At 41.7% G+C, this 26,786-nt stretch overlaps 2 protein-coding genes across 3 annotated transcripts in view; one reads left to right on the top strand and one right to left on the bottom strand.

The window, feature by feature from the left end:
- Positions 1 to 16,739, top strand: part of Jak1 (Janus kinase 1) — a 126,723-nt gene extending 109,984 nt beyond the window's left edge. For both annotated transcript variants that reach the window (XM_026411010.2, XM_026411009.2), the window contains exons 12-25: positions 33 to 139; positions 2,892 to 3,035; positions 3,935 to 4,022; positions 5,251 to 5,378; positions 5,987 to 6,122; positions 7,890 to 8,041; positions 9,331 to 9,481; positions 9,625 to 9,719; positions 10,935 to 11,127; positions 11,845 to 11,969; positions 12,320 to 12,492; positions 13,893 to 14,010; positions 14,502 to 14,612; positions 15,282 to 16,739. In XM_026411010.2, the coding sequence (XP_026266795.1) occupies positions 33 to 139; positions 2,892 to 3,035; positions 3,935 to 4,022; positions 5,251 to 5,378; positions 5,987 to 6,122; positions 7,890 to 8,041; positions 9,331 to 9,481; positions 9,625 to 9,719; positions 10,935 to 11,127; positions 11,845 to 11,969; positions 12,320 to 12,492; positions 13,893 to 14,010; positions 14,502 to 14,612; positions 15,282 to 15,386 (1,826 nt within the window). In that variant the 3' untranslated portion in view covers positions 15,387 to 16,739. The remainder of the gene's footprint in view (positions 1 to 32; positions 140 to 2,891; positions 3,036 to 3,934; positions 4,023 to 5,250; positions 5,379 to 5,986; positions 6,123 to 7,889; positions 8,042 to 9,330; positions 9,482 to 9,624; positions 9,720 to 10,934; positions 11,128 to 11,844; positions 11,970 to 12,319; positions 12,493 to 13,892; positions 14,011 to 14,501; positions 14,613 to 15,281) is intronic.
- A 102-nt stretch (positions 16,740 to 16,841) lies between these two features.
- Raver2 (ribonucleoprotein, PTB binding 2) overlaps positions 16,842 to 26,786 on the bottom strand; it is a 103,466-nt gene continuing 93,521 nt past the window's right edge. Inside the window, exon 14 of the mRNA XM_026411011.2 lies at positions 16,842 to 18,992. Coding sequence (XP_026266796.2) covers positions 18,846 to 18,992 — 147 coding nt within the window. The 3' untranslated portion in view covers positions 16,842 to 18,845. The remainder of the gene's footprint in view (positions 18,993 to 26,786) is intronic.

Below are 26,786 nucleotides of genomic sequence, written 5' to 3'. Positions count from 1 at the left end.
CTATGCTTAGACTTCTCCAATCTCTTCCACAGAAATCTCCAATCTGTTGGTGGCCACCAAGAAGGCCCAGGAGTGGCAGCCTGTCTACCCCATGAGCCAGCTGAGCTTTGACCGGATCCTCAAGAAAGATATTGTTCAAGTGAGTCGTTGCCACAGGGGTGCAGCTTTGGTTCTGGCTTCCCACAGGAAAGCAGGCTGGATATTTGCTGGGGGGTGGGATGACAGATTTAGTCTGGGTTTGGGGAAATTATAGTAGAAAAAGAAAAAGGGTCTTTCCTTCACAGTTAAAGGAATTCACCTAGCATTATACCTCCTACCTGCCTTGCTGATACTTCTCATAGACACTTGGCCTTGAAGAAAGATTGGTCAAGGTTCATGGGGTCACCTGGAGTAGAAGGACTTTTGGTTGTGAGGGAGCATTAATGGGCATCAGGAGCTGGTCTCCACAGGGAAGCCTGGACTGAAGTCCCTTGCTACCCCATAATGTGCTATGTGAAAGCGTTTCTAGATTTTATTCCTGTTCTTTCTGCTGGTGCTTCCAGAAGGAGCAGAGCTGTGAGAACAAAGAACACAATGAGGTGACAGGGTAAAAACTAGCTTGAGAAATGGACCCAGCATGGGGACTCAGATCAGTGTCCCAATCTTTGGAGGCCTTTTCCCCAGAATCTACTGCCTTAGGCAGGCCCAGAGCACCCGAGGTTTTGGCTGGGGATGTGAAGCCCAGAACAAATCCTGCTTTCTGTTAGCTACCCCTTTCCCCAGCCCTGTTAGATAGAGCCAGAGGATGGAGTGTCAAAGCAGAGCACATGCCAGCAGCCTTAGAGAGAAGGAATTAGTAACACTGTTAGTTAGTTTCTGGAAGAGACTAACACCTTGGCAGGCAGGAGGACAAGTCATGGGCTCACTGCTGTGAAGGAACCTGGGGGAGGGTGGCAGACCTAGATCCATTTGTTAGTGAACCTTTTTAAGTGAATCCAGATTTCTTCACTGAAGGTCCACCAGTGTTGTTCTCTGTTCCTCTGGTGATGGTGAGAGCTGTGTCCTAAGATTAAAATCACCAGAGCTTTAGTTCTGTAGCCTATTTTCAGTCTAGAACTTGACACAGTACTTGGGGCCTGCCCTCTTTCACTGCCTTTGAGTCTCTGAGATGATAACTGTCATATTCCATGCCTTCTACATCCATTTAGCCAATAGTGACAAAGCATTTACACATGACAGTCACTACCCTCAATAGACTTGCAGTCCAGCAAGAGGAGATGGACTTTTGTCTGCCTTAAGTGGATAATTATGAAGAGACAAATCTTAATGTAGTCAAGTACAGCAAAATATGGGAACATCACCTAGTACTGGGAGGATAGCATGTCCTCCTGGGGGAAGGAGCAGCAAAGTAGAGTCCTAGAGGATGAGCAGCAAGTAAATGTGCAGAGGTAGAAGGAACAGTGGAGGCGGATGCTGGAGTGGACATGTGGGGGCCTTTGTAGGTTGCTGAGGGATCCTGACAATATGGTGCCAAGACCTGGCCACTGAAATAAGTAACCCTTCTGAGTAAGAGCAATTATTCTAAAAGCATAGGGCTTTTACGGGATGTTCTGGGAATACAGCTTTCTATAACCTTGATGGATCACTTCATGACAGATGCAGCTTTAATGAATAGTCATAGGACCTTGCCAGATACAGCAGATAGTGTAGATATACGGCCATTCTGCTGTGACAGATGACAAATGGTAGTGTTTGTGATAATTAATATACATGGTCAACGATTTGTTTCTGGAGGGATAATTCCTTAGATATCTGCAACAATCCATTTTCTATATTTTTAAGTAGTCCTAGGATCATAGAATAATACCGCTTTGATTTACAAGTTTTGTGGGGCTAATGTCGACAGCTCAATATTGCATAAGTTTCATGAATCATGCTTTGATTTCCAAATATTAAGAATTTAAAAAATCTGAAGTTGGAAGCTTAAACTGGAAGGATCATTAGGTCATATGGTAAGGGTTTTGCACGAGTGATCTCATTTAATCCTCCTGCCACTCACTTGACTTCTTTCATGTGTGAGGAAGCTGAGGGCCCATCCTTGTAGCAATACCTCCATCTTTACACCTACTCCTCTGCTATGGGGTAGCTGGGCCAAATGCAGGCATAACTTGTATCACTACTTTTAGAGCTTAGTCTGCATGCCCATGTACACACACACTGGATAGGTAGATGGGAATGAATGCTTCCACTATGAGACATAGCAACCACTTGGCCTAGAAGACTCCCAGGCAAAATACATTGGTCCAGTGATGGGTTTCTACCCCACACTTTATACCTAGTACTTTTTTTTGATTCTTAGAACAACCTTATCAGGTAAGAGCCATTTTTATCCCTATTTACAGAGAACAGGCAAGGTTACACATGGTGAAGGAATGATCCCGAGTTAACAGCTAATAAGCAGTAAAGCAAGGAGTTTCAAGTCCATTCACTTTGTCCCCCAGCCTGAGAGTGGAGGAGTAACCTAGTTGGGTCCTCCCTGTGTTTGTTGTGGAGCCCTAAGGTGGGACAGATATGGCTGACTGTTGATGAGATCTTGCAGTTTAGTGATAGGTCAGGATTGGTTTTAGCCACTGGCTAGTCTTCAAGGTAGAAAGCAAGAAGATGTTAGGGAATATGGGGACTCTTTGGGGACCCAGGAACTGCCAAACTGTATTTGGCCAAGCTGCTTTTTGTTTCCTCTGGGGACCTGATGGGGACAAACCTCCAGAAGCTGTGAGCTTTGGGGCTTTTTTTTTTTTTTTTTTTTTGCCTTTGCCCCATCCTGTCCATGTTGAGTTCTCTACATTCTTCCCTAAATCTGGACACCATACAACCATGAGAGCTGTCACCTAACCTTCTGCTTCCTTCATCAGGGTGATCACCTTGGCAGAGGCACAAGAACACACATCTACTCTGGGACCTTGGTAGATTACAAGGACGATGAAGGGGCTGCTGAAGAGAAGAGAATAAAAGTGATCCTCAAAGTCTTAGACCCCAGCCACAGGGATATTTCTCTGGCAAGTGCTTCCTCTATTTCTGGGAAAAGTGCGGTGGGTTGAGAAGAACCTTTGCCCTTGGTTTGGGCTAGTGGTTCTCACACTTGTCTTTCAGTCAGAATTCCTCTCTTTAATACAGTCTCAGACCTTGTGTGTAGAATAAGTGATGGAGGGTCGAAGATGAGGTGGGTTGGGCAGCCTCTCACACTTGGCCTGTCCCCTCGCTTCCCTCCCCACTACTAGGCCTGTGTGCAGTACTGTAGAGTTCTGGGACAAGCTGAGTGGTCTCAGAGTTCCTAATATAGCCCAAGGCCCCACTGGAAAACAAATCTCAGAGGATTCATATGACTTACCCAGGATTTCACAGGATCCAGGATGTTGGAGGGAAACAGCCAAATTGGGAGTGGAGATTTGCTATCTTGGTTTCCCTCTTATTTGTCTTTATTTTTTTTAATATTTTTCAGTTATATGGTACACAATGTCTTCATTTTACTTTATGTGGTGCTGAGGATTGAACTCAGTGCCTCATGCATGCTAGGCAAATGCTGTACCTCTGAGCCACAACCACAGCCCTCCCTTTTATTCTAATGTAGTGTTAAACATTGTTTTCCCTAAAAGGACCAGAGGTAGGCAAGAGTATCTGATGGGAAGACTGTCAGCTTGTCCCAACAACCTTGCTGTGCAACCTGTTGGATTTTCTAAGTAAATCCCACATCCTAGCCAGATTGGCCTAGAGGTCAAGGCTTGATAATGCCTCTAATGAGTTAGGGCCAGGGGATCAGTTTTTAGGACCTGGGGTATTGTCAGTGGTGAGCTTTCTTGGCAGCGAGGGTGGGGTGGGGTGGGGGTGGGTGGTTCATGGGTTTTCCCCCAACAGTGGAGGCTGACCCCAGGTATTCTTTTGTCCCATTTTTCCTCAGGCCTTCTTTGAAGCAGCCAGCATGATGAGACAGGTCTCCCACAAACACATTGTGTACCTCTATGGCGTCTGTGTCCGAGATGTGGAAAGTGAGTGTGTCCCCTCACAGGCTGGCCCTGGCTGGGAGTGTGGATACCGTAAAGACCCTGGAGGGTAGGGGTTGCTGATTCCTCCCTTATGGTACCCAGGATTCTTGCTTTTTGGCAATTGAAGAAATCAAGGTATTCAGCAAGCTATTTGTATAAGTCAATGGTGGTGCCTGTGGAACTAAAACCATTTTCAGTCATTTCTTGAATACTTGCTTCTCATCACTCTGGGCCCACACTGTGCTAGACCAAGAGGTTGAGGTAAGATGAGGCCATCTCTCTGAAAGAGTAGTAAGAATTGGGGTGGTGAAAGCAGAGTGTAAGCCCAAGCAGCTGGATGGCCTGTTGAGACTGGCTGCCTTTAACCACCAACAGTTCTACCTTCTTTTGATGGCAGGCTGTAGAGGGGTGGGTCTTCAGCCACTGCTATTCACCTGTCTTGGGGCTGAAGCCTCCAGAAACAGATGGCATCTGCCTGAATTTCTGACATAAATTTGGAAGAACTTTCATTTAACCACGAGCATATTTCTATGGAATGCAGTAGTGTGGGCTGTTCTTACGTGAGTCCTGCTGAGAGGGACCTTTTGTCACTCGAGTGACCTGACCTCTGTATGGCAGTGTGTGGTAAGAGTAGCAATAGGCTGGGAATGGTGGCACATGCTTATAATCCCAGGGGATTGGGAGGCTTAGACAGAAGGATCGTAAGTTCAAAGCTAGCCTTAGCAATTTAGCAAGGCCCTAAGCAACTCAGTGAGACCCTGTCTGTAAATAAAATACAATAAAGATCTGGGGATGTGGCTCAGTGGTTAAGTGCCCTTGAGTTCAGTCACTGGCACCAAAAAACAAGTAGCAATAGTGGCAGCACTGTTCTCAGAGCCCTTGTTCTGTGTGGTCAGGTACTTAATCAAGGCTTTCCATACCTCATTACGTTTGGCCCTCCCCATTTACACCTCTTGTGAGGTGTAGGTATTGCTATCTCTGAATTTACAGATGAGGGATCTGAGACTCAAAGAGGTTGTCACTTGCTCAAGATCACCCAGATTAGTGGAAGAGCATGGGGTTGAACCCAGGTCTGTCCAACTCTGAAGTACTCTGTCACTTGTATCTCCCAAGGATATCTGTGTAAGTTGACACAGTACTGTCCATTAAAGAGGGCTCTTATAAGGGGATGAGGCAAAATACTGTCCTGGACAGACCTAAGTTCCAGATGTGGCTGTTTTCATACCTATAGATATCATGGTGGAAGAGTATGTGGAGGGGGGACCCCTGGATCTCTTTATGCATCGGAAAAGCGATGTCCTCACTACACCATGGAAATTCAAAGTTGCCAAACAGCTGGCCAGTGCCCTGAGTTACTTGGTAAGAATATTCTCATAATGTGGTAATCTCCAGCAGAAACCAGAATGCTCCTGTGGGGGTGGCAGGAGGCAGGTGCTGGTAAGCAAGTGGGAGACCCTGTGCTTGGGTTCCAGGCACCAGGGCTCTTTGGTTGAACACAGAAGTGTCTGGTACTTAGTGAAGATAGTAATTTGAGCTGTTCTGCAGGCACTGAAGAATCCTGTTCAGAAGAAAATGGTATCGTGCCAGAGGTGTCTGACGCAGCATGCGGACTGGCTAGGAATAGTGCAGGGCTTGCTGAGGGAATGAGTGCAACTACTGGCATTCATCAGCGAGAACATTATTGGGTGCTATCCTGGATAGCTATTGCCGTTTTATAGATTTTAGTCACTTTAATCTTCACAAAGCCCTATGAGACATGCTCCACTATTATCTCCCTTTCACTGATGAGAAAACTGAAGTCAGGGAACATTATATGATGTGAAGAAGTGATGCAGATCATTGGTGCAAAGGCTAGGCTATGGAGCCTGGCTGTGGCTTGGAGCCAGAGATGATCTGATGGGCATGGTTGGAAACAGGGAATATGGGGAGGAAAGATAAGCACCTTATCAAATGTCCCTATTTTATAGGAAGATAAAGACCTGGTCCATGGAAATGTGTGTACCAAAAATCTCCTCCTGGCCCGTGAGGGCATTGACAGTGAAATTGGCCCATTCATCAAGCTTAGTGACCCTGGAATCCCTGTCACTGTACTGTCAAGGCAAGGTGAGTTGTTCCCACAACCCCACAGCCATTCACTCTAAGCCAGAGATCTAGCTGGCAGGGAGAAAGGTCTTGACTGGGTCAGGCCTCCCTTTAGAATGGGTCAGCAAACAGGTGTCTGGTGCTCCTTTCTCCTAGGCCCTGCATGGGAATATGGAGCCACAGGAGGGTAGTTCCTGATAGCCCAGCTGAGGCTGTCAGATTCCCATGGTAAAGGCCCCATGATCAAGGGACTGGGGTAGTACATGGGGCTATGGACTCCAGACAGTGGTCAGAGAGATGCCAGAGCAGAAGTTAGGCCTTCTGGGTCCTTCTCCATATTCTCCTGGAACTCCACTGTAGCCAGCGAGCATTTTGGGGGGCACCCCAGCCTATTTTATCAAGTGATTGCTGTGGTCTCACATCCTTACTGTGAATTAGGTTGTGCAGAGTTGCAGTCTTTAAAGGAAAGGGCAGTCCCAGGAGCTGAGACTGAAACCTATGCCAAACAGGTCTTGCTGTGTATCCTAACCTGGTAGGCCACATGAGGGGACCAGTGTGTCCTAGGTCCTCGATCTGGTGTCCTCTAATGGCCTCTGCTGTCTTTATCATTGATTTTGATCAACTCAGCATATTGAGTTTTGCTCTATGATTTAATCAAAGAGTAGACAAAATTTGGAGAGGATGGATGAAAAAACAATCCTTGCAAATGAGACTTGATCCTCTGCTCCTTGGAAGGGCATGGGAAACATCCTTTGGTACCTGTTGGATGCTTATCATGTGGCCATTGCCCAACAGTTCTGAGGCAGAGATACCCCTGGGGCTGGTAAGGGTCCTATCCTGAAGGTCTAAGACACTGATGTTTCTTGAACAAGCAGAGTAGCCAGAGACCCAGTAGTGCCCATGAAATGCAGTAGGGACCCAGACTTGGGAGAAAGATCATCCAACTGAAACAGAGTGATTCAAGGAGCTGATGAGATTTCATCTGGGTTTGCAGGTCAGCAAGGTAGCTAGAGCAAGGGACCAGAGGCACATCTTTTAAGGACACCAGGGGCACGTGCTGTGCCAGGAAGGACATGAGAGGGCTGTATGGTCAGTTGGGCCTGTGCCTGAGTGCTGGGCTCAGGAGCCACCCTCCTTCCCAGGGCAGCTTGGAAGCTGCTCTGTACAGGCTACTAAGTTTGCTGATAGGCATTTTCATGGATGTGACAGGGGTCTCTGCTGAGATTTCTGTCTCTGACCTTGGTTAGAAGCCAGAAACAGGTCACAGAGATTGCCAAGAGAAAGGGATATGAGACTTCTTTGCCTCAGTCTTTTCTCGTCCTTTCCCCAAATGAAGAAAAGCCAACATAAAACATAACAACACAGCTGAGAAATGGTCTGTGGAATGTGCAAGCTGCTCTTTGTGTTGTCCTCATCTCTCTGCTGCCTTTTCTTTCCTGAACCTTTGTTCACATGATCTCCTGATGCCACCAATCCCCAATGATGGCCTACCTGGGGAATGCTCTGCTATCTCTGAGGCTAGGGCTTCCGAAGACTGACTGCTCATGTCCCTCCTGGGGAGGATGTGATGAACGAAGCTATCTGCTGCTGGCCTAATCAGACTGATATATCAGAAGTGCCAGGGGCAAGGCATGGAAGGCAGTGCATCTTACCAGCTCCCCCTGGGACTCGTGGCCAGTCCATGTTTGCCAGAAAGTTTTTCATTAACTCAGGTTCTTGCTGTTTTGACAATGTTTAGCTTTCCACGTGATCCCAGAAGCTGATTTGTAAAGTCTTTTCTTTCTCTAGAGTGCATAGAACGAATCCCATGGATTGCTCCAGAGTGTGTTGAAGACTCCAAGAACCTGAGTGTGGCTGCTGACAAATGGAGCTTTGGTACCACACTCTGGGAAATCTGCTATAATGGCGAGATCCCCCTGAAAGATAAGACTCTGATTGAGGTAAGCAGTTGTTTCCCAGGGAATGTGGTAGGTGAGATTCACTAAACAGGGACTGCCCAGAAGTTAGGAAGCCTCATGCTATGGGAAGAGATGGACTTGAGTTGAGTCTTTCCAATAGACTTGCTGGCTATGTGATCTCACGAATGTAACTTCACTTCCCTAAGCCTCAGTTTCATCATCTATAAAATGGAGGTAAATAAAAATTATTTTGGGCTCCTTGTGAAAAGTAACAAAATATGTAGAGTGACAGACATACAATCAGTATTGAGAAGACTGTTAATGTATTATTTATCTGAGTTTTTAAGTGCCTGTTATTCAACAAAATGAACACACAAGTGTCTACTGAGTACCAGGTAAAGGATCCTAGGTGAAAGCTGGGGCTCACCATAAAGTAGACATGGGCCTTGCCTTCCCTGGAGGATATTAGGAGGTGGAAGGGGAGTTAGGCTAAAATAAAGATACTAAGGTTCCAAGATGGTATCTAGTACCCTGGGGGGGTCTAGCTACAGGTTAGAAGCTGGAAGGCAGTGATTTCACTTTAATTTTTTTAAATGGCAGCAATAGTTTATTTCTGAATTTTAAAACAATAATATTTGAAGAAAATTTTGAGAACACTGGAAACAATTTTTTTTTAAAAGTTGCCCATAAGATACCTGATCACTGTTAACACATTGACTTAGTCTTCCAGTCTATTCATATCATTTTTAAATAAAATTTGGTCACTGCTAGATATAGTTATATATTCCACATTTTAAATTTTAACATTGTGAGTACTTTCCTATTCAATTCAAAAGTCATAAATTTTTATAAATTTGAGTTAACTTGTTTTAACTCTAATTTACTTAACTAATTTTATATTTGACGTTTTTGTTGTTTTCAAATTTCCAGTATTCTAATTCTGCAGGGAATACTTTTGTACATAAGTCTTTGCTCATATCCAGTTTATTTCTGAGTCATTCAATAATTGGAATTAATGATTCAGAGCTTGAAGAATCTGAAGGTTGAAATACAAATTGCCACACTGTATTCCAGAAAGGCTGCCTGACTTCACTGGAATGCAGTGTCTAGGGATTGGGATGTATTGCCCTGTCTTTCTTGAATTTGGATTACTTTAGTATTAGGACTGAGACTTCCTCATGCTGGAATAAGGCCAGAGTAACACATATGTTTATAAAGTCCACCTTTCAGGAGACATGCCAGGAATTAATTAAGGTAATTACTTCTCACCTGAGATGACAGGGTTTGAGGGTGGTTCCTTAGTTTTTTCCAAGTGTCCCTCTTCTTTACAGAAAGAGAGATTCTATGAAAGCCGGTGCAGGCCAGTGACACCATCATGCAAGGAGCTGGCTGACCTTATGACCCGCTGCATGAACTATGACCCCAATCAGAGACCCTTCTTCCGAGCCATTATGAGGGACATTAACAAGCTCGAAGAGCAAAGTAAGATGTTGTCCGATGCTTAACTGGGATCATTCACAACCCTGGAGAGCAATTGGGGGAAGTGGGGAGATGAGTGGGAGCCCAGAAGCTGCAATCCCTAACCATCAGTTACCTTTTTTAAAATTGGTTTTCTTTTCTATTAGATCCAGACATTGTTTCAGAAAAAAAACCAGCAACTGAGGTGGATCCCACACATTTTGAAAAGCGCTTCCTGAAGAGGATCCGTGACTTGGGAGAGGTAAGTTGCACCTGGTGCTTGCTGCTGCTCTGGCTGCAGCTCTGGCTGCATCTTCTGCTTGCACATCACCTCTCTGCATAAAGTCACCTCCTGTTCTCCCTTACTTTATAAGATAAAGAACATTTCTGCATTTTGGAGGCCACTTTTAGCATGCCCCACTTGACCCACACGCCTGCCAGGATGCACATTTCTGCCTGCATGTGTGACTATGCATATACACAGGATGCTGGTCTGCTCCCAGGAGAGACGAGTTTTCTCTGTGGAGCAGAAGGGATTAGATGCAGATATGGAGGAAATAGAAAAATCTCTGTTGCTGACTTTGGGGAATAAGTTCCCTGCGAAGCTCTTTAACCTGTTAAGTCCAAATTTTCAATTCTGTGAGCATAATAATTATTTCAAAGTTACCAAAAGTGGTATATTTGTTGCTTAAGTTTTTATAGGTGTTCCACATCTGGGACAATGAGACAAAAATGGGTTAAATGAGGGATTGATGTACTACACAGAGTGCCAAAATAGACTCTCAAACTTTCTTCCTTTGGACCTTGAATGGGAGTTTCCAACAGTTAATATGACAAGGGAGGCTCCTGTGATCTATGTCTTTACACAGATCTTCTATTGTTAATTGAATGAAGAGTGGCATATCTTGAGTAGCCACTGTGTGCTATCATCTGTGCTGGGCAGTTTCACAAGCACAATCCTCACAGCATCCCCCAGAATACTTGTTACTATTGTATACAGAAAGCACAGTAGGACTCAGGATGATTGTGTGGCAGGGCCAGCCAATATCACCATTAGGTAGCTTGGCTGGGGTCTGATGCCATAGCTTCTGAAGATTCCTTGTGCACAGCTGCATTGTGGTGCCTGCCTGTAGAATGGGCTCTGGGTTCTCAGAGGACTCCACAGTTTTCTACAGGTCCAGATATGTCCTTCATCATTTTTTGGGTTACTTTTTCTTTGAAATTGGGATTGATGTGTGGGTTCATCAGTCACCTGTTACTTTGTCTTATCTCAATTACAGAGGAAGTGAGGCCAGGAGAGGAAGGGGGTTGTGGTAGGTGGTGGAATCCAGGTGAGAGCCTTCTATCAGCAGAGGTCTGAGCAGCTATTGACCCCTGGCCTTCAGGGGAACAGCTATGAGGAGTAAGACTTATTTTCTAAGTGTGTTCCAGTACAGCCTGGGGCTTCTTATAATAGTACGTACATTTTTTTCTCTAGGGCCACTTTGGGAAGGTTGAGCTCTGCAGGTATGACCCAGAGGGGGATAACACAGGGGAGCAGGTAGCTGTCAAATCCCTGAAGCCTGAGAGTGGAGGTAACCACATTGCTGATCTGAAGAAGGAAATAGAAATCTTAAGGAATCTCTATCATGAGAACATCGTGAAGTACAAAGGAATCTGCACTGAAGATGGTACGTTGCACACAGTGGGGTCTGATTTAAAGACTAAGTGACTGTTATAGTCATAAGGCCAGTGCAAAGCAGGCAGGCCTCGGCCTCATCTAGGTCATCTGAACATACTGGCTGTGGCTTCCATAGGCTGGCAGGGCTTCCAGGTTGCGTGCTGTCAAATCCCATAGCAGCTTCTGGGGAAGTACACCGCCTCCCTCCCAGCCAAAGCATGGTTCCAGCCTCGTCTTTCCAAGGGTTCACACACTCATGCTGTGTACTAGACTGTACCCACCCAGATATCTACACTGATGCCATATGGAGTGAATGACCTTCCTCACTCCCTTTCCCCATTCTTCTGATCCAGTCCCAGGCAGGGCATCTTGTTCTATGCTTATCTAAGTCAAGATGACAAATGGTATTCAATGGTAGTAGTGTTTACTAATACTTGTATCTTATTTGTCAGCCAGTATTCCACTGAGGTATATCCCTTAAAGCTACTAGTGAAAGAACTTGGCCCATAAAATTATTATTTGCCTAGTGGATTACAGAGTACTCAGGCTGTTATCCTAGCGATGCTTGTGGATGAGGTAGGAACCTAAGTGTTAAGATTTTTTCTCTGTTGAGGGCCCTGTAATGCAGAGGTTAGGAGTTGGTATGTGCTCGGGCAAGTCCTCTGACCCATGTCCCGTGTTCTTTCCTCTTTGGCAGCCTCATACTGATGTTTTTTTCTCCCAACAGGAGGAAATGGTATCAAGCTCATCATGGAGTTTCTGCCTTCTGGAAGCCTTAAGGAATATCTTCCAAAGAATAAGAACAAAATTAACCTTAAACAGCAGCTAAAATATGCTGTTCAGATTTGTAAGGTAAAAAAAGAAAGCATGTTTAAAAAAAAAAACAGGCATTCTTCCCTAGTAAATTTTTTTGTAATTTAATTTTAAGACAAGTGGGAAACTTTGTAATAATTATACTGAGTTATTTTGCTCTGTATTATTGGGATGAGAAATGAGCTTTTACTCTGAAAGTGAACAGATGTATGAAGTGTGACTGCTTGAATGTGAATTTCTTTGAGTCAGTTGATCTTACTATTTTTGCTTAAAAATACAAATCAAAAAACTGTTATGTGAATGAAATGACATTTCTTTTTCTTATGAAGTTATACAAAATCCATCTGAATGATTTTTAACAACGTGTTTTGTCTTTATTTCTCTACTAGGGAATGGACTATTTGGGTTCTCGGCAATATGTTCACCGGGACTTAGCAGCAAGAAATGTCCTTGTTGAGAGTGAACACCAAGTGAAAATTGGAGACTTTGGTTTAACCAAAGCAATTGAAACTGATAAGGAGTACTACACCGTCAAAGATGACCGGGACAGCCCTGTGTTTTGGTAACTGAGTCAGACAATTAGAGTTTAGACAATTTGAGTGATGCAGGGTTTACACCATTTTAAGTTCTTTCTGGCTATGCTAATGCCTCATTCCTCTGGCCTGAATCAAGAGAGGATTAGAACAGTTTGAATTGATTTATATTTACCTTCAAGAAACACCAGTCAGGCTGAAAAGCAGCCTGTGCAAATGCCTGAGCTTGGATGGCACCATCTTCCAAGGAATGGGAGCCGTCTCATTACCAGCTCAGCATTTCCGGCTCCCATCTGCACAGTTCTCACAACTATGAGCAGGTGGAGGGATGCCTGGAGGGCAGGTGGGAAGAAGGGACAAGATGTGACAAGGTGGGCATCGAGTAGTTAGGGAAATCCTGGACAGAGCAAGTGATGGAAGGGACGCTTGACAATCTCTCATGAGGCACCAGTCATCCTGGTTAGAAGGCCACATACTGACCACAGCCCCCCTCAGTTGTTTTGATCTCTACACCATCCCCTGTAAGACTGATCAACACTCAGGTATGCTGCACAGATACAGGCAGACCTCTCACACCTGCAAAACCTGAACCTTTGCTCACTAATACAAAACAGTGTGTCTCAGGGCCCACCCTTCATGCCAGAGATTTGGAGACCAAGCAGATAGGTACAGAGTGAGGCAGCCAATGTGAAGGAACAGTTAGCACAGAGGGGTTCCAGCTTGGTTTTCTGGAAGTCTTGAGTGTTTAGATGAAGGGGGCATGTGTGACTAATAGGAATGAGAGAGTACCTGAGATAAACTCAGCATGGGTAAACATGAAGGGTCAGGAGGTTTTCAGAGGGTGGCTAAGTCAGAGCTCTGGAAAGGGAGTTCTGCAGCAAACACTCCATTCCTAGAGCAGTGGGATACCATTGTAGGATTGAAGGATACAAATTATTTTTTAAGAAGATAACCATGGAGGAAAGCAAGATTGGAGCCAGGGAGTCTGATTTAGCTATAGTGAACTAGGACAGTGATCAAGATAGTGAGAATTAAGTAGATTTGAAGAGTGTTTAGGAAATTAGATACAGAATGCCTTAATATCTGGCTTGGGCAATTGGGTGTCATTCACCAAAACAGATAACATTGGAAGAGGATAGGCTGGTGAGGTCCCTGCTGATCTAGGAGCCTGTAGGAATCAAACCTGGGGCTTGTTTTCTTGTGACCTCCTCCTCTACAGGAAGTACATGGGTCGGACACAAAGAGTGCAGACTAGTCTTATTTGGGGGCAAATACATGCTACTAAGAACCTGTAAAGTATAGTAGCACATATGTACATAATACATACTAGATGCCTGTAAGGATCGAAGAGGTGACTTTTATGAGCTAATCTGTAATTTTTGTTGAAGTAGCTCTGCCATGAATTGAAGGCTCACATTCTTTATTTCAGGTACGCTCCAGAATGTTTAATTCAGTGTAAATTTTATATTGCCTCTGATGTCTGGTCTTTTGGAGTGACTCTGCATGAGCTGCTTACTTACTGTGATTCAGAGTCTAGTCCAATGGCTGTAAGTCTTAACTTTTCTCTTCATCTGAATACAGAACCCAACTAAAATATGTCCATGCCTGTGCTTTGTAAGTTTTGCTTTTAAATGGAATTAAGTCAGTATACTATATTGGAAAGATAAAAGTCCACTTTTCTATCTTTTCTATCAGTGAGTCTCTCAAGTTTGGTTTTCATAAGGAACTCAAAGTTATACTGGATGATCCGACTTTCCAGGGTCTGTCTTATCTGTGAGAGTTTGTGCCTTGTTAATTTCTAAATGCGATCATCTTCATGAAACAGCCTCCTTGGCTAGCAGAATCTAAGACACTGATTCCAGATTAACTGTTGAGAGCTAGTAAGGATTTTGGATTTTTATTTAACATTGCTTAAGGAAAAAAACATTTTTATTGTTACTTTAATTTCCAGTTAATTCTAGAAGTTGTACTTTAATCTGCTTAATTTTTATACGAGTGTATGCAAAGTAAACATTTTGTTTGGTTTTATTTTACATAGTTGTTCCTGAAAATGATAGGCCCAACTCAAGGCCAGATGACAGTAACAAGACTTGTGAACACGCTGAAAGAAGGAAAACGTTTACCATGCCCGCCTAACTGTCCTGATAAGGTATTTATCTTTCCATAGCTCAAGATATCCAGCAAGGAAGTGAGGAGATGGAGTAGAAACCACCTGTAAAATAGTTTTCTGAGTCTGAGACATCTAAGGAATCATCTTTGGTGTGGATGATAGTAATGTTCAATGCAAGTACTCTCTCCAGAAAGAGGCTCCTTTCCATGCTTGTCCACACACCCCCCCCCCCAAGGAAGTTTTGGTAGCCTTATTATGAAAAATATATATAATTGTACTTTTGTGTGTAATTTTATCCCACTTAATAACAGCATTTATAATGTTTATTCTGTTTTTAATACTCTAAAATTAATTGAGGCTTTCAGTCTCAACTCCTTAGACCACTTAGATACACTGGATAGAATAAGTCCAAGAGTGAGATGGCCAGTGGCAAGACGGAGTCTAAACATAAGGGTTGGTAGTGACATGGACTCTGCTGAAGGGCAGTCAGCCATGAGCTTCTCAGATGTTAGTACCATTTATGAACTGCAGTTATGAATATTTCCTATTTTTTAAATAATTGAAATTTTTTTTACTCTTAAGAAAATAATTTCCTTATAGTTCCAAAATTATTTCCTTACGCTTGATATTTCTATAATTTTTTTGAAAAGCTTCCAAACATAACAATATTTTTACTATGACTACAGTTTTTGTTTTTACTTTTTATAGGTTTATCAACTTATGAGAAAATGCTGGGAATTACAACCATCCAATCGGACAACCTTTCAGAGCCTTATTGAAGGATTTGAAGCACTTTTAAAATACGAAGCATGAATATCATCTAAATTCCACTGTTTGTTGATAAAGTAATCCTCCCCCAACAAATACCCAAGCCATTTTTTAAAAATTTTTTTATGGAAAAAGTTTGTGTTCTAACAATATAGTCAACAAGTCCTTGAGCACGTGCACATGTGTACAGCACACTGTGGTGCTCAGCATGGATAAAAACTTCTTTTCAATTCAGCCTCTCTCAAACTTAGTGACAAATGACAACAAAGATACCTAGAAAGCACTTAAGCACTCCTCCCTTTGGAAAGAATGTCCCACTCACTGTTTCATTTAGATAGTTTACTGACATAATTAAATACCAAAATGGGATTTGTGAAAATAAGAGGAACTGACCAAAGTAATGTCTCAAGATGATTGCTGTTCCCAGCTGCCAGCTGATCTGAAATGTTTTTCTGGCACATTAATCTTAGACAAAAATTGATGGACTTAGGTGATACTCTTAACATACCCTCAGATTTCAATATCTAGACAGTGATAGACCAAGCATTCTTAAAATAGTAGATACCAGTTAGTATACTATTGTTTCCTTACCAAAAAAAAAAAAGTAGGTATTCCTGTCACCAGTAAGACTGAAATATCAAGCTGTTTTTTCAGTGGCTCAGTTGCTGGTCCCTTGATTGACTACTGGGTACCCATTGTTGAGCAACCTGGTTCTGCACAGGAGCCAGCGTGGAAATAGATACTCTGCTGCATGTTATTATTTCTTGAGAACTAAGCCTGGGCCAGTGCTTTCCTAAGCAGTCAACTTTTATCAGACAGACTTTGCAAACCTGGATGCTATTAGACATGCTTTTAAGAAACATCAGCGCATATCCTTTTATAACTCTACCACTTTGGGGCAAGCTGTTCCAACATTGGTTTTGGATGCTGTATATGAACAGAATGTATACCACATATATTGCACTGTTCTTAAGAGTGTTTCAATACTTACTACCCATCTACAAGGGTCAATCACTATTGTGACCATCATCTTATGGTGCAAAACTTGAAAGAAAAGACCCGTCTAGAGGCACTCTGGAGTTCAGGATACATTTAGATGGTTTTCAGTTTGCTTGGAGGTAGCTGGGTAATTAAAAATGTTAGTGTCTGATTTAATGTGAAACATAAAGTTCTTTACAACCAAGAGTCTGAAAAACTTTTCTGTTAATGATGTCTAGTATTCTTCAGTATCTTACTTTTCATCTTTTGAGCCCAAAGAAAGTTCAGGATTGCTTTAGTGGCAACAATAAACTTGACATTTAAATTTGTTCAGTTGCCCTGTATCTCTGTGTCAAACCTGTGGCCGCTCTGTATGCACTTTGTTTACTCTTTATACAAATAAATGTACTAAAGACTTTACATGCATATGCGTTTTAATATTTTCATTTTTGAAGCATTTCAAACAATTCACTTACATAGAAAAATAACAGTATAGATTCTGAGGGGGGAGGGTTGGTAATGACTTAGTACTAACACCACTTGAGCTGCACTTCTGTTATGTCTGATAAAAACGGGCCACAGGCCAGTATGGATGGCAAATCTACATGTGCTGTGAGCCAAAACATTTTTTAGTTCTTCCAATCTGTGCCTCTTCTCACTTTGTAACTCATGTAAAATTCACCATCTTCCCTGTCTTCTGTTCTTAACTTCAATAGAAGTGTGACTAAGCGCTGAAGAGGCAAAATACAACAGGAAAATCAGAAGGAGACGTACAGGACATGGAGATGCCACATAACTGATGTAATCCTGATTGTGATTTATAGGTAGTATATTTCTTAGAAACTGTCTTAGTTTAACTTTCCAGCCATAATTTTCCAGCAGAAGCTAGTGAATGCAATAAATTAGACCAAGTAAAATTCTTTACAAAGCGTACAACATATGAACCAGTTCTAGACTTTATAATTAAAGCAAGATATCTATATCTTAGTCAAAAACAAGTTCTTCAAAAGACATATTTTAAGGATATGATCTGAAAGACTAAGATCCTTGAGATCTCAAATTCAATCAGTTATAGTCATAACAATGAACAGACTTAGAAATTTCTAAATGGCAAAAGGTTTCTCATGCATTTAATACCACAGTCTTCAGAAAATGGTGATGTCAAAAGTCACATTAATAAAGACAAAAATTCTTTTCAGAAGTATAGTTGGTAAAATCGCTCATATTTTTCAGCATAATATACTACCAAAGAATGAGAGACAAACCAGAGAGTGAGGTATAGCTTATTAGCTCAAATGGTTATAAATACTATGTCCCCATAAGACTTTCAGAGTGCAGCATTGACTGCTTTACTCTATTGTGGAAATATAGGGCATTTGATGACAAAAATGATCCTGTCTAGTAATTAGATCATCACTAGTCTATGCTATGAAATGAGACACAGAAACCTATGTTCTTGCCACTTGTAAGTCTATCTCATAGGTTAAAGCTCTTTCTTTAGGCGAAATAAAAGGAATGGGGAATTAGTGCCATTGGGTCAGTGCCAGAAACACGGTGAAGGGCCTGATAGTAAATGTTTTAGGCTTTGAGGCTATATGGTCTCTGTTGAAGCTACTCAGTTCTACCAAGGTAACAAAAGTAGCTATAGATGATACGTGAATGAGTGAGTATGGCTATGGTCCAATAAAATTTTGTAGACACTGATAATTGAATTTCATGTAGCAAGTTTTCATCCCCCGCCTTCAAACACTTAAAAATGTAAAATGTCATTCTTAACCTTGCAGACAGCACAAAGATAGGTGGTGGACTGAATCTGGTCCTAGGGTAGTTTGCTAACCCCTGTGTTAGGTCACCAAAGTTTTTTTTTTAAATCTAAGCTATCTTCTGATTTTTACAAAAGGTATAAATAGTAACAACACGTTAAAAGTCAAGCATCTGCAGTATTGTATGCCTTGGACTTCATTATCATTCTGTTGTTGGGTTTAATAGTGCATGGCTGGTGTGGGGGTGATAATGAAATTTGCATAAAGAGCGTCTTTATAGCATGGCCATCAGCACATTTGGTACTTGCACCCTTGTAGTTCTAGGAAAAGTCCTAAAAATCTATAAATGAGATTACTTCTAGGGGAAGTAAATTAAAATGCACATTGGCTTATAAGAAATTCATTCTAAGGCTAAGGAAACAAGATTGTTTCCCATTTATTGCTTCAGACTTTTATATGTGATGTGAAAATTATTCCCATTCCTCAAACAAGGAACGTTGAAACATGATTAGTTTCTTCAATGGACAGTAAGTTAATGTCACGTTGATTAAGAAGTATTAATTCTAGTGGAAAATGTCCTCAATTGATGTTTCTTCTTATTGCTACCATTTTTTATTTGGCAATTCTGCCTGCTGCACAACACAGTTCCTTCTGGGAAATAATAAACCCGTATTTATAGGATATGGCTAGTTTGAATGAAGTTAAGGCAGCGATGAACAGCAGAGATACTGCAGAGAATCTCAGGAGGCTGTAAGGAGAAAACTTAGTATACTCGCTTCTTTTTTAAGTAGGTTTCCATGTAGTATGCTCCTGTGCCCTGAGAATGCTGGTCAACTAATTCTACTGCGCCACCTTCTGGAGCAGAGATGAGATAGGATGAGCCTCGCTTTTCATTTCTTAAAGAGGACACCTATAAGAAAGTAAAATCTCAATTAATATTAAAATGTATATTAAATTGGCTTATTAAGGATGTTTCTGAGAAAAACATTCTACTTCAAGTTGGTGCAAATACAGAATAGCAGGATAAATATCAAAGCCATCAAATATATATTTAAAAATATAAACCAGACACCATGTTGCATTCCTGTAATCCCAGCAATTTAGAGGAAGCCGGTAGGAGATCACAAGTTCAAGGCAACCATGGGCAACTTAGTGAGACACTGTCTCAAAAAAAAATAAATAAATAAAACTGGGCTGGAGGTGGGGTGTGGGGCTTGCTGGTATAGCTTAGTAGCAGGGTACCCCTGGGTTAAATCCTCAGTACCAAACAAACAACAAAACACACATACACTTCCTTAAAGTCTTTATATAAAAATCATCTGTGGAGGGCTGAGTTATTGCTTAGTGGTAGAACACTTGTCTAGCATGTGCAAGGCCCTGGGTTCTCTTTTTAGCACCATTAAAAAAAAAAAAATCACCTGTGGAACTTTAGCTGAACACAAACCATCCCTCACCCTACCTCCAAGATGTGAGAGCAAGAAAAAAATTAAGAGCATTGTGTCCTTCTTGTTGGTTATACACTAAGCTCCACTGATTTAGAACACCAATACTAAATATTGATATTCCTTTGAGGAAGGGCACTTGCTAAGGAATGGAGCCACAGATCAGATTAGATGTTAAGTCTGCCTAGTGAAAGAAGGAGGGGCAAAGAATACACTTGCAGGTGTGGACGCTGGCAAATGATGTCAAGGAAAATAACATTCTAGAGAGGAACAGGCACTCAAATAAAAACTTTGGTGTCTCAAATAATCAGATTTCCAGGCTCTATCCAGAGATTCTACTCTGGGAATGGGTCAGGACCTGTGATCTGATCCCGAGGTTCTTCCTTTTACAAACGGTATGATAAGCTTGTTGAAATGAATAATGCAGGGGCTGAGGCTGGGGCTGAGTGGTAAAGCGCTCGCCTAGCACGTGCTGGGTTCGATCCTCAGCACCACATAAAAATGAGTAAAATAAAGGCATTATGTCCAATTACAAGTAAAAACATTTTTTAAAAAAGAGAAAAGAATAATGTACAAGAACATGGAAAGCAGTGATAAGGCAAGCTTTCAGCTTCACATTATAATTAAAACTCAATTGCTTTTGAACCAACCGCAGTCAACAATTTTTAAAATTGAAGCCAACCTCAGAGGAACGAAGGATAAGTCTGTCACAACTCCCTGTAGACAGTGCAGCCAGTCTTCCATCACACTTGTCAAGGCAAGGGGTGACGGGACTAACAATTAGGGTGGCAGGGACTCCCTCTGTTTTGGCACATACTTCAATTCTGTGTGGTTTAATAATGCTATGGGACAACAATAGCCTTCACATAAACCTTGTTTTAAGGAATGGTTCACGAACGGAAGCACTAATTAACAAAGAATTTGGCTTTAACTTCCATCTGAAAGTTTTTCCTGGTAGTAAAGAAGCTCAGAGGTTTGCTCAGAAATCATTTGAGGGAGGGCAGTAGGTGGAGGCATAGATGAAATGAGACCGGCCATAAGTTGTCAGTTGTGGAAGCTGAAGTGATGGGGACCAGGGATTCAGCTCTGGAGGCTGCTTGGCTCACCCCTCTGGACTGACTTTGCCTCCCTCTCACTCTCTTCAGCTGCCTTCTCCACGGGCGCCCTTAACCAGCTGGTGAGCTCCCTGCATGCTGGACCCCGGCCACTACACCTGGCATTGCTTGGCTTCCAGTAGCAACACCTCTTACCAGCTTTCTTCATCTTATAAAGTCACGAGTCTGTCCTGAAAGTGAACTTTTCCAAAGCACACACCCCACTGGGTCTAGCGCTCTCCTGCCAGCTTGCTTCCCTTCCCTGGTTCTCCCTGCTAGGTGGTAATCTATGGATTCATGTCTTGGCATAAAGCAAAGAAACAGCCTGAACTTTCCTTGTTTTTTTTTAATATTTATTTTTTAGTTATCGGAGGATACAACATCTTTTTTTTGTATGTGGTGCTGAGGATCGAACCCGGGCCGCACGCATGCCAGGCGAGCACGCTACCGCTTGAGCCACATCCCCAGCCCCCTTGTTTTGTTTTCATTTTTAATTTTGTAGTATTGGGAACTGAACCACTAAGTTACCTTCCTCCTGACCCCCGACCCCCCTGCCCCTGCCTTTTTTTATTCTGAGACAGGATTTTGCTAAATTGTCCAGGCTATCCTTGAACTTGTGATCCTCATGCCTCAGCCTCTCAAGTAGCTGGGATTACAGTTGTGCAGCCTGAATTTTCCTTTCAAAACCATCCTTATTTTCAGGCACCAGATAGGACATTAGATTTTTTTTTCATTCAAAAGATATCCCAGGGCCGGGGTTGTGGCTCAGGGGTAGAGTGCTTGCTTAGCATGCATGAGGCACTGGGTTTGATCCCTGGCACCACATAAAAATAAAACAAAGGTTAAAAAAAAAGGGGGAAACAACAACAACAAAATAGACATCCCAAAGGCACCAGGCTACTCACAGTGAGAACCAACTGAGATCTAAAAGCAATAAAATACTTCATGGAGCAGCACAGAAAATTTAGGAAGAAAAGGAAGTGAAGATAGATGCCATTGTGGTCATACAATACTAGGAGAAAGATGATTCTAACACAGCCTATCAAAGACATCAAAGACATCTAACATAGTATAAGAACCAGTGAATGGGCAATGACAGTAGTTAGGATTTTTGAAATAAAGCTCAGTGATATAGGAGAAATAAAATCCTAAGAACCAAGGTTTTTTTTTTTTTTTTTTTTTTAAAGAAAGGAAAAATAAGCCAGGTACAGAGTCACATGCCCATCATCCCAGCAACTAGAGAGGCTGAGGCAGGAGGATTGCAAGTTTAAGGCCAGACTCACCAACTTAGAAAGGCCCTAAGCAACCTACCATATCCTGTCTCAAAATCAAAAGGAATGGAGATGTACTCAGTGGAAGTGCCTATGGGTTCAATCCCTAGAGAAAGGAAGGAAGGGAGGGAGGGAAGAAAGAAGGAAAGAAAGAAAGAATAGCCACAAAAGAGGAAAAGAATATAAACACATACTTTTCCTTCAACAGTTTACACAGATACTTGAAAAAACCTAGAGCTCTCCAGTTCAGGTGATGCTGAAGAATTGTATCTTTGGAAGCAAATAACTCACCCTGAGATATACATAAATATATCCCAGATGCTTTCTGTATGTTAACTCATTTAACGTTCAGAACAGCAGCCCTGGGAGGTAGGATGCTCAGAGAGGAACCCCCACCTCTGCACAGCCTGTGCTGGGATTTGCATATCCAGCCTGAAGTCTCAGTCAAATCTCAGTCTGAAGAATTCCAAAGAACACTTGGTCAAGATCCTACACATGTTTAATCCCTAGGCCTTGCCTTTCAGTGTGTATACTTCCAACAGAACATTCAAATCCAGAGAACTCCAACCTTCAGCAAGACCCTCCTTAGGGTGAACTGAACTGCCCTATGAAATGTGAACTTCTACTCTTCCTCCCACCTCCCCCACTTTAAGGAACCACCATTTGATCTAGTTATCCCACTCCTCAGTATATATCTAAAATTATTTTTTAAAAGTACTTTCCAATTTACTGTCTAGTCTTAATATAGAGACATCTGTGCTCCTGTAATTGTTGTTTAAATTAGGTTTAGATTTTTAAGCAGCATTTTATACGGTTAGTGTTTGCTTAAGGTTCTGATGTGTTGTGGTTCTCACAGCATTCCTTCCAATGTGCGCTTTTCCTCATTTTTCCCACTAGATGGCAGCATTAGGCTCTGTGTGAAGGACCAAGCACCTTCTGGGTCCTTTTGTTCACCTTTTAGTTCTCTTTCCCCATCACAGCATCTCATCACACAGTTCCCTGGTTCCTGCAGTCAGCTTCCTGCAGGAATGATTCCTGGAGCCAGGGTGACACAGGAGCCCAACATGCAAGTCAATAGGCTGCAGCTCATGGCCCAGGTCAGATGAAAGCCTGAAGACAACAGTCACAGCGAACAACTGAGCTCAGTCTGAAAATGCTCTTCCATTATCGAAACCAATGACAATGTCAAGCTGAAAAGTGGCTGAAGATATACTCTGACCTGTTTTACCTTGATTAAAGGAGGGAAAATATTTTGTTTTTGTCAGATTATAATGAGATGTTCACCTAGGTACCAAAGGTATAATAAATAAACTGGCTCAAAGCCTTCCCTCATAATGTGGGCTCCCGTACATGGAACTATTTATCTCTGCCTCAGAACCTGAAATTTCAAACTCAGCACATTGCAACTAACAAGATAATTCAGACTACAGTGCTATGATCACAGCTAGAGTGTATGCTACAATTTTTTTTTCTTAATTCTTAAATTTTTGGTACTGGGGATTGAACCCAGGAGCACTTTCATTACTGAGATACATCCCCAGCCCATTTTATATTTTATTTTTGAGACTGGGTCTCACTAAGTTGCTTAGGGCCTTGCTAAACTGCTGAGGCTGGCCTTGAACTTGTGATTTTCCTGCCTCAGCTCCCAGAGTTGCTGGGATTATAGGCATGTGTCACCACACCCAACAGCTACAAATCTTTAAATAACTACATCTGTTTCTGACTTAAGTTTTCTTAGTCACAGTTCAAATATTTAACACATGCAGTCTTTGACAAAATCAACTGCAGCTCAATGGCAATTGTAGTTCATTGTCATATTTAACTAGAGAAATGGGAGGGGTAGTCTACTTGAAATTGGTTTCTAATGAGACCCAGATTAGATCTGAAAAACTGATTTAACTTGTTTGGTTATCAGTAGACTTTCATGATCTTCAGAACATCAAATAAAAATGCTGCCTTCCAGGGCTGGGGTTGTAGCTCAGTGGTAGAGCACTTGCCTAGCATGAGTGAGGCACTGAGTTCGATTCTCAGCATCACATAAAAAAAAATAATAAATAAATAAATAAAGTTATTGGAAAAAAAATGCTGCCTTCTATTTAGTACAGTGAAGGCTTGCTCTCTTTTTAGAGTCCAGTATTTGTTGATATTCACAAGGTTATTCAATTATCACAATCTATTTCCAGAGCATTTCCATCACTCCAAAAAGGGATCTCGTACCTGTCAACAGTGAATCCCCAACTCTGCTTCCTCTGGTCCCCAGTAGCCTCTATCCACTTACTATTCCTATGGATTTGCCTGTTGTGGACATTTCATACAAATGGAATCAAATAAAATGTGGCCTTTCTGTCTGGTTTGTTTCCAAAGTTCGTCCACGTGACCGTGTGGGTCAGTGCTTCATACAGCTGAATAATATTCTATTCTATGAGTACGTGAAATTTTGTTTACTCATGGACAACCTTACTGGACACTTGGGTTATTTCCATTTGAGGCTATTATGAATGCTGCTATGAAAGTGAACATATAAATTTGTATGTGGACATTAGGTTTTAAATTATCATGGGCATGTGCCTAGGAGTGGAGCTCTTGGGTCATGTGGTAACGTCAACATTTTGAGGAGCTGCTGGGCTGTTTTGCAGCAGCTGCCTCCTTTTACGTTGCCCTCAGCAAAGTGGGAAGCTTTAGATTTCTCCACATCCTTGCGTACACTTGTTGTGGTTAATTTTTCTTTGATCTCTATTGACCTATATTCCAAATTTGTTGTTTCTTCTCCCTGTTCAGATTTTCAACTTAAAAATTTCTATTTAATTCTTTGCCTCCTCTTTGCTGACATTCTCTATTTGGAGAGATGTGAGTCTCCTACTCTTAGATCCTTATGTGTGGTTTCCCTTAATTCTTTGAATATGATAGTAAGTCTTTCTCTAATAATGCTTCCTTACAAACATTTTCTATTACTTGCTCCCCCCACCCTACCATCATGTGCATGGGGCGGATTTCCTAATTTTTTGCATGTCTTCATTTTTGTTGCTGTTGTTATTGGAAACTGTTGATCATTTAAAGTAATACCACATAGGAACTTTGAAAATCAGATTCTACCCCCTCTTTAGGATTTGTTCTTGCTTGGTGACTTTTATGAAATAGTTATGTGAAGTCTGTATTCTTTATTGTGCCTTGTCACAGTACATGCTATTCTGTTAATAACTAGATAAAGACTTCGTTAATTGCTCAGGCTTTGCACAAGGGCCATGTGTATATTGGGCCCAGCTTTCTACACTGACAACTCTGCCTTAGCCTTCCCTTCCTGCTTATGTTAGTACCTCAAAGACAGTCAAAGTGACTGAGAGCGGAGGGCCTTCCCAGCTCTTTTCTGAACATGCATATAGCCCTATGTACCTCAGTGACCTTGTGATATTCCTATAAGAGGGTCAGAGCTTTTCAACAAGCCCAGAGTTTTTCCTTTAAAGCTTTTTAGTTAGCATATTCTTTGCATCAGATGTTATCTACCACCCCAGGCAGCCACAACTTTAAACAATTTCCTCTAAATGCTATCAAAAAATTCCCCTAGGGAAACAGCTTTCTGTTCTGAGCAAGGTCTGAGGCAGGTTAAATAAAGACAGCCTTGTAAGTGGGGTCTTCCAGGGAACCAGCAAATGGGTCAAATAATGACAGTGGTCTGTAATGAGGCTTGTGGGAGTTCCCAACCCATGGCACCCCCTAAGGTGGATGCCAGCTTGCTGGTTTTCACTGTGATTTGGGGTATTGGAAAAGAAGGCAAAAGAACAGGGGTAGGGCAGGTTAAAAGACACAAAGCCCTCTGTTCTTACTAAGATTCATCCATTGTTCTTGTATAAATGCTCTGTAAATTGCCACAAGCTTTTGTAGTCTTCTGGAAAAGTTGATTATGATCATTTTTTTTTTCTAGTTTTTTTTTATGCTTCAATGGAGAAGAAATTGTTTGAAGGTTCTTTCTACTGTTTTGCTGATATTATCTATGGCTTGCATTTTACATTTAGGACTATGATAGATTGAAAATTAATTTGAATATGGTATAAGGCAAGAGCTGGGGTTCATTTTCCAATATAGAGAATGATATTTCTACTCTTTCCCCATTAAATAGTTTTGGCATTATGTCAAAAATCAATATACTGTTTAAGTATGGTCTATTTCTAGACTCACTATTGTTATCAGAAAAATTCCCTTAGGGAAACAGCTTTCTGTTCTGAACTGTCTACTTAGTTTAACTATCTACTTAGTTTAAAATGTTGTTGTTCTACTTCATGTAAAATGTGAGAACCTTGCGACCAAAATTTCATTTACCTTATGCTGAGTTTCCATGTAGATTTTTGCAGCTCCTACCCTTGCTTTTTCTAATTTCTGTTTTTAAAATTTGATTTTTTCTTTTTAGATATACATGAAAGTAGAGTGTATTTTGACCTATTATACATACATGGAATAAAACTTATTCTAATTAGGGTCCCATTCTTGTGGTTGAACATGGTGAGGAGTTTCACTGATGGTGTGTTCATATATGAACATAGGAACATTATGTCAGATTCATTCTATTTTTCCTATTCCCCTCTCCCTCCCTTCCCTTCATTCCCTTTTGCCTAATCCACTAAACATCTATTCTTCCCTCCCCACCTATTGTACATTAGCATCTGCATATCAGAGAGAATATTTGACCTTTGGATTTTGGAGATGGGCTTATTTCACTTAGCATGATAGTCTCCAAGTTCCTTCCGTTTACTGGCAAATGCCATAATTTCATTCTTCTTTATGGTTGAGTAATATCCCATTGTGTATATGTACCACATTTTCTTTATCCATTCATCCATTGAATTGTGAATTGAGCTGCTATAAACATTGATGTAGCTGAGTCACTGTAATATGCAGATTTTAC

The sequence above is a fragment of the Urocitellus parryii genome, chromosome 11, assembly GCF_045843805.1.
Source record: "Urocitellus parryii isolate mUroPar1 chromosome 11, mUroPar1.hap1, whole genome shotgun sequence".
In the NCBI taxonomy this organism is placed as follows: domain Eukaryota; kingdom Metazoa; phylum Chordata; class Mammalia; order Rodentia; family Sciuridae; genus Urocitellus; species Urocitellus parryii.
The sequence above is the reverse complement of the archived record's forward strand: the minus strand, read 5'-3'. Positions and strand labels throughout refer to the sequence as shown.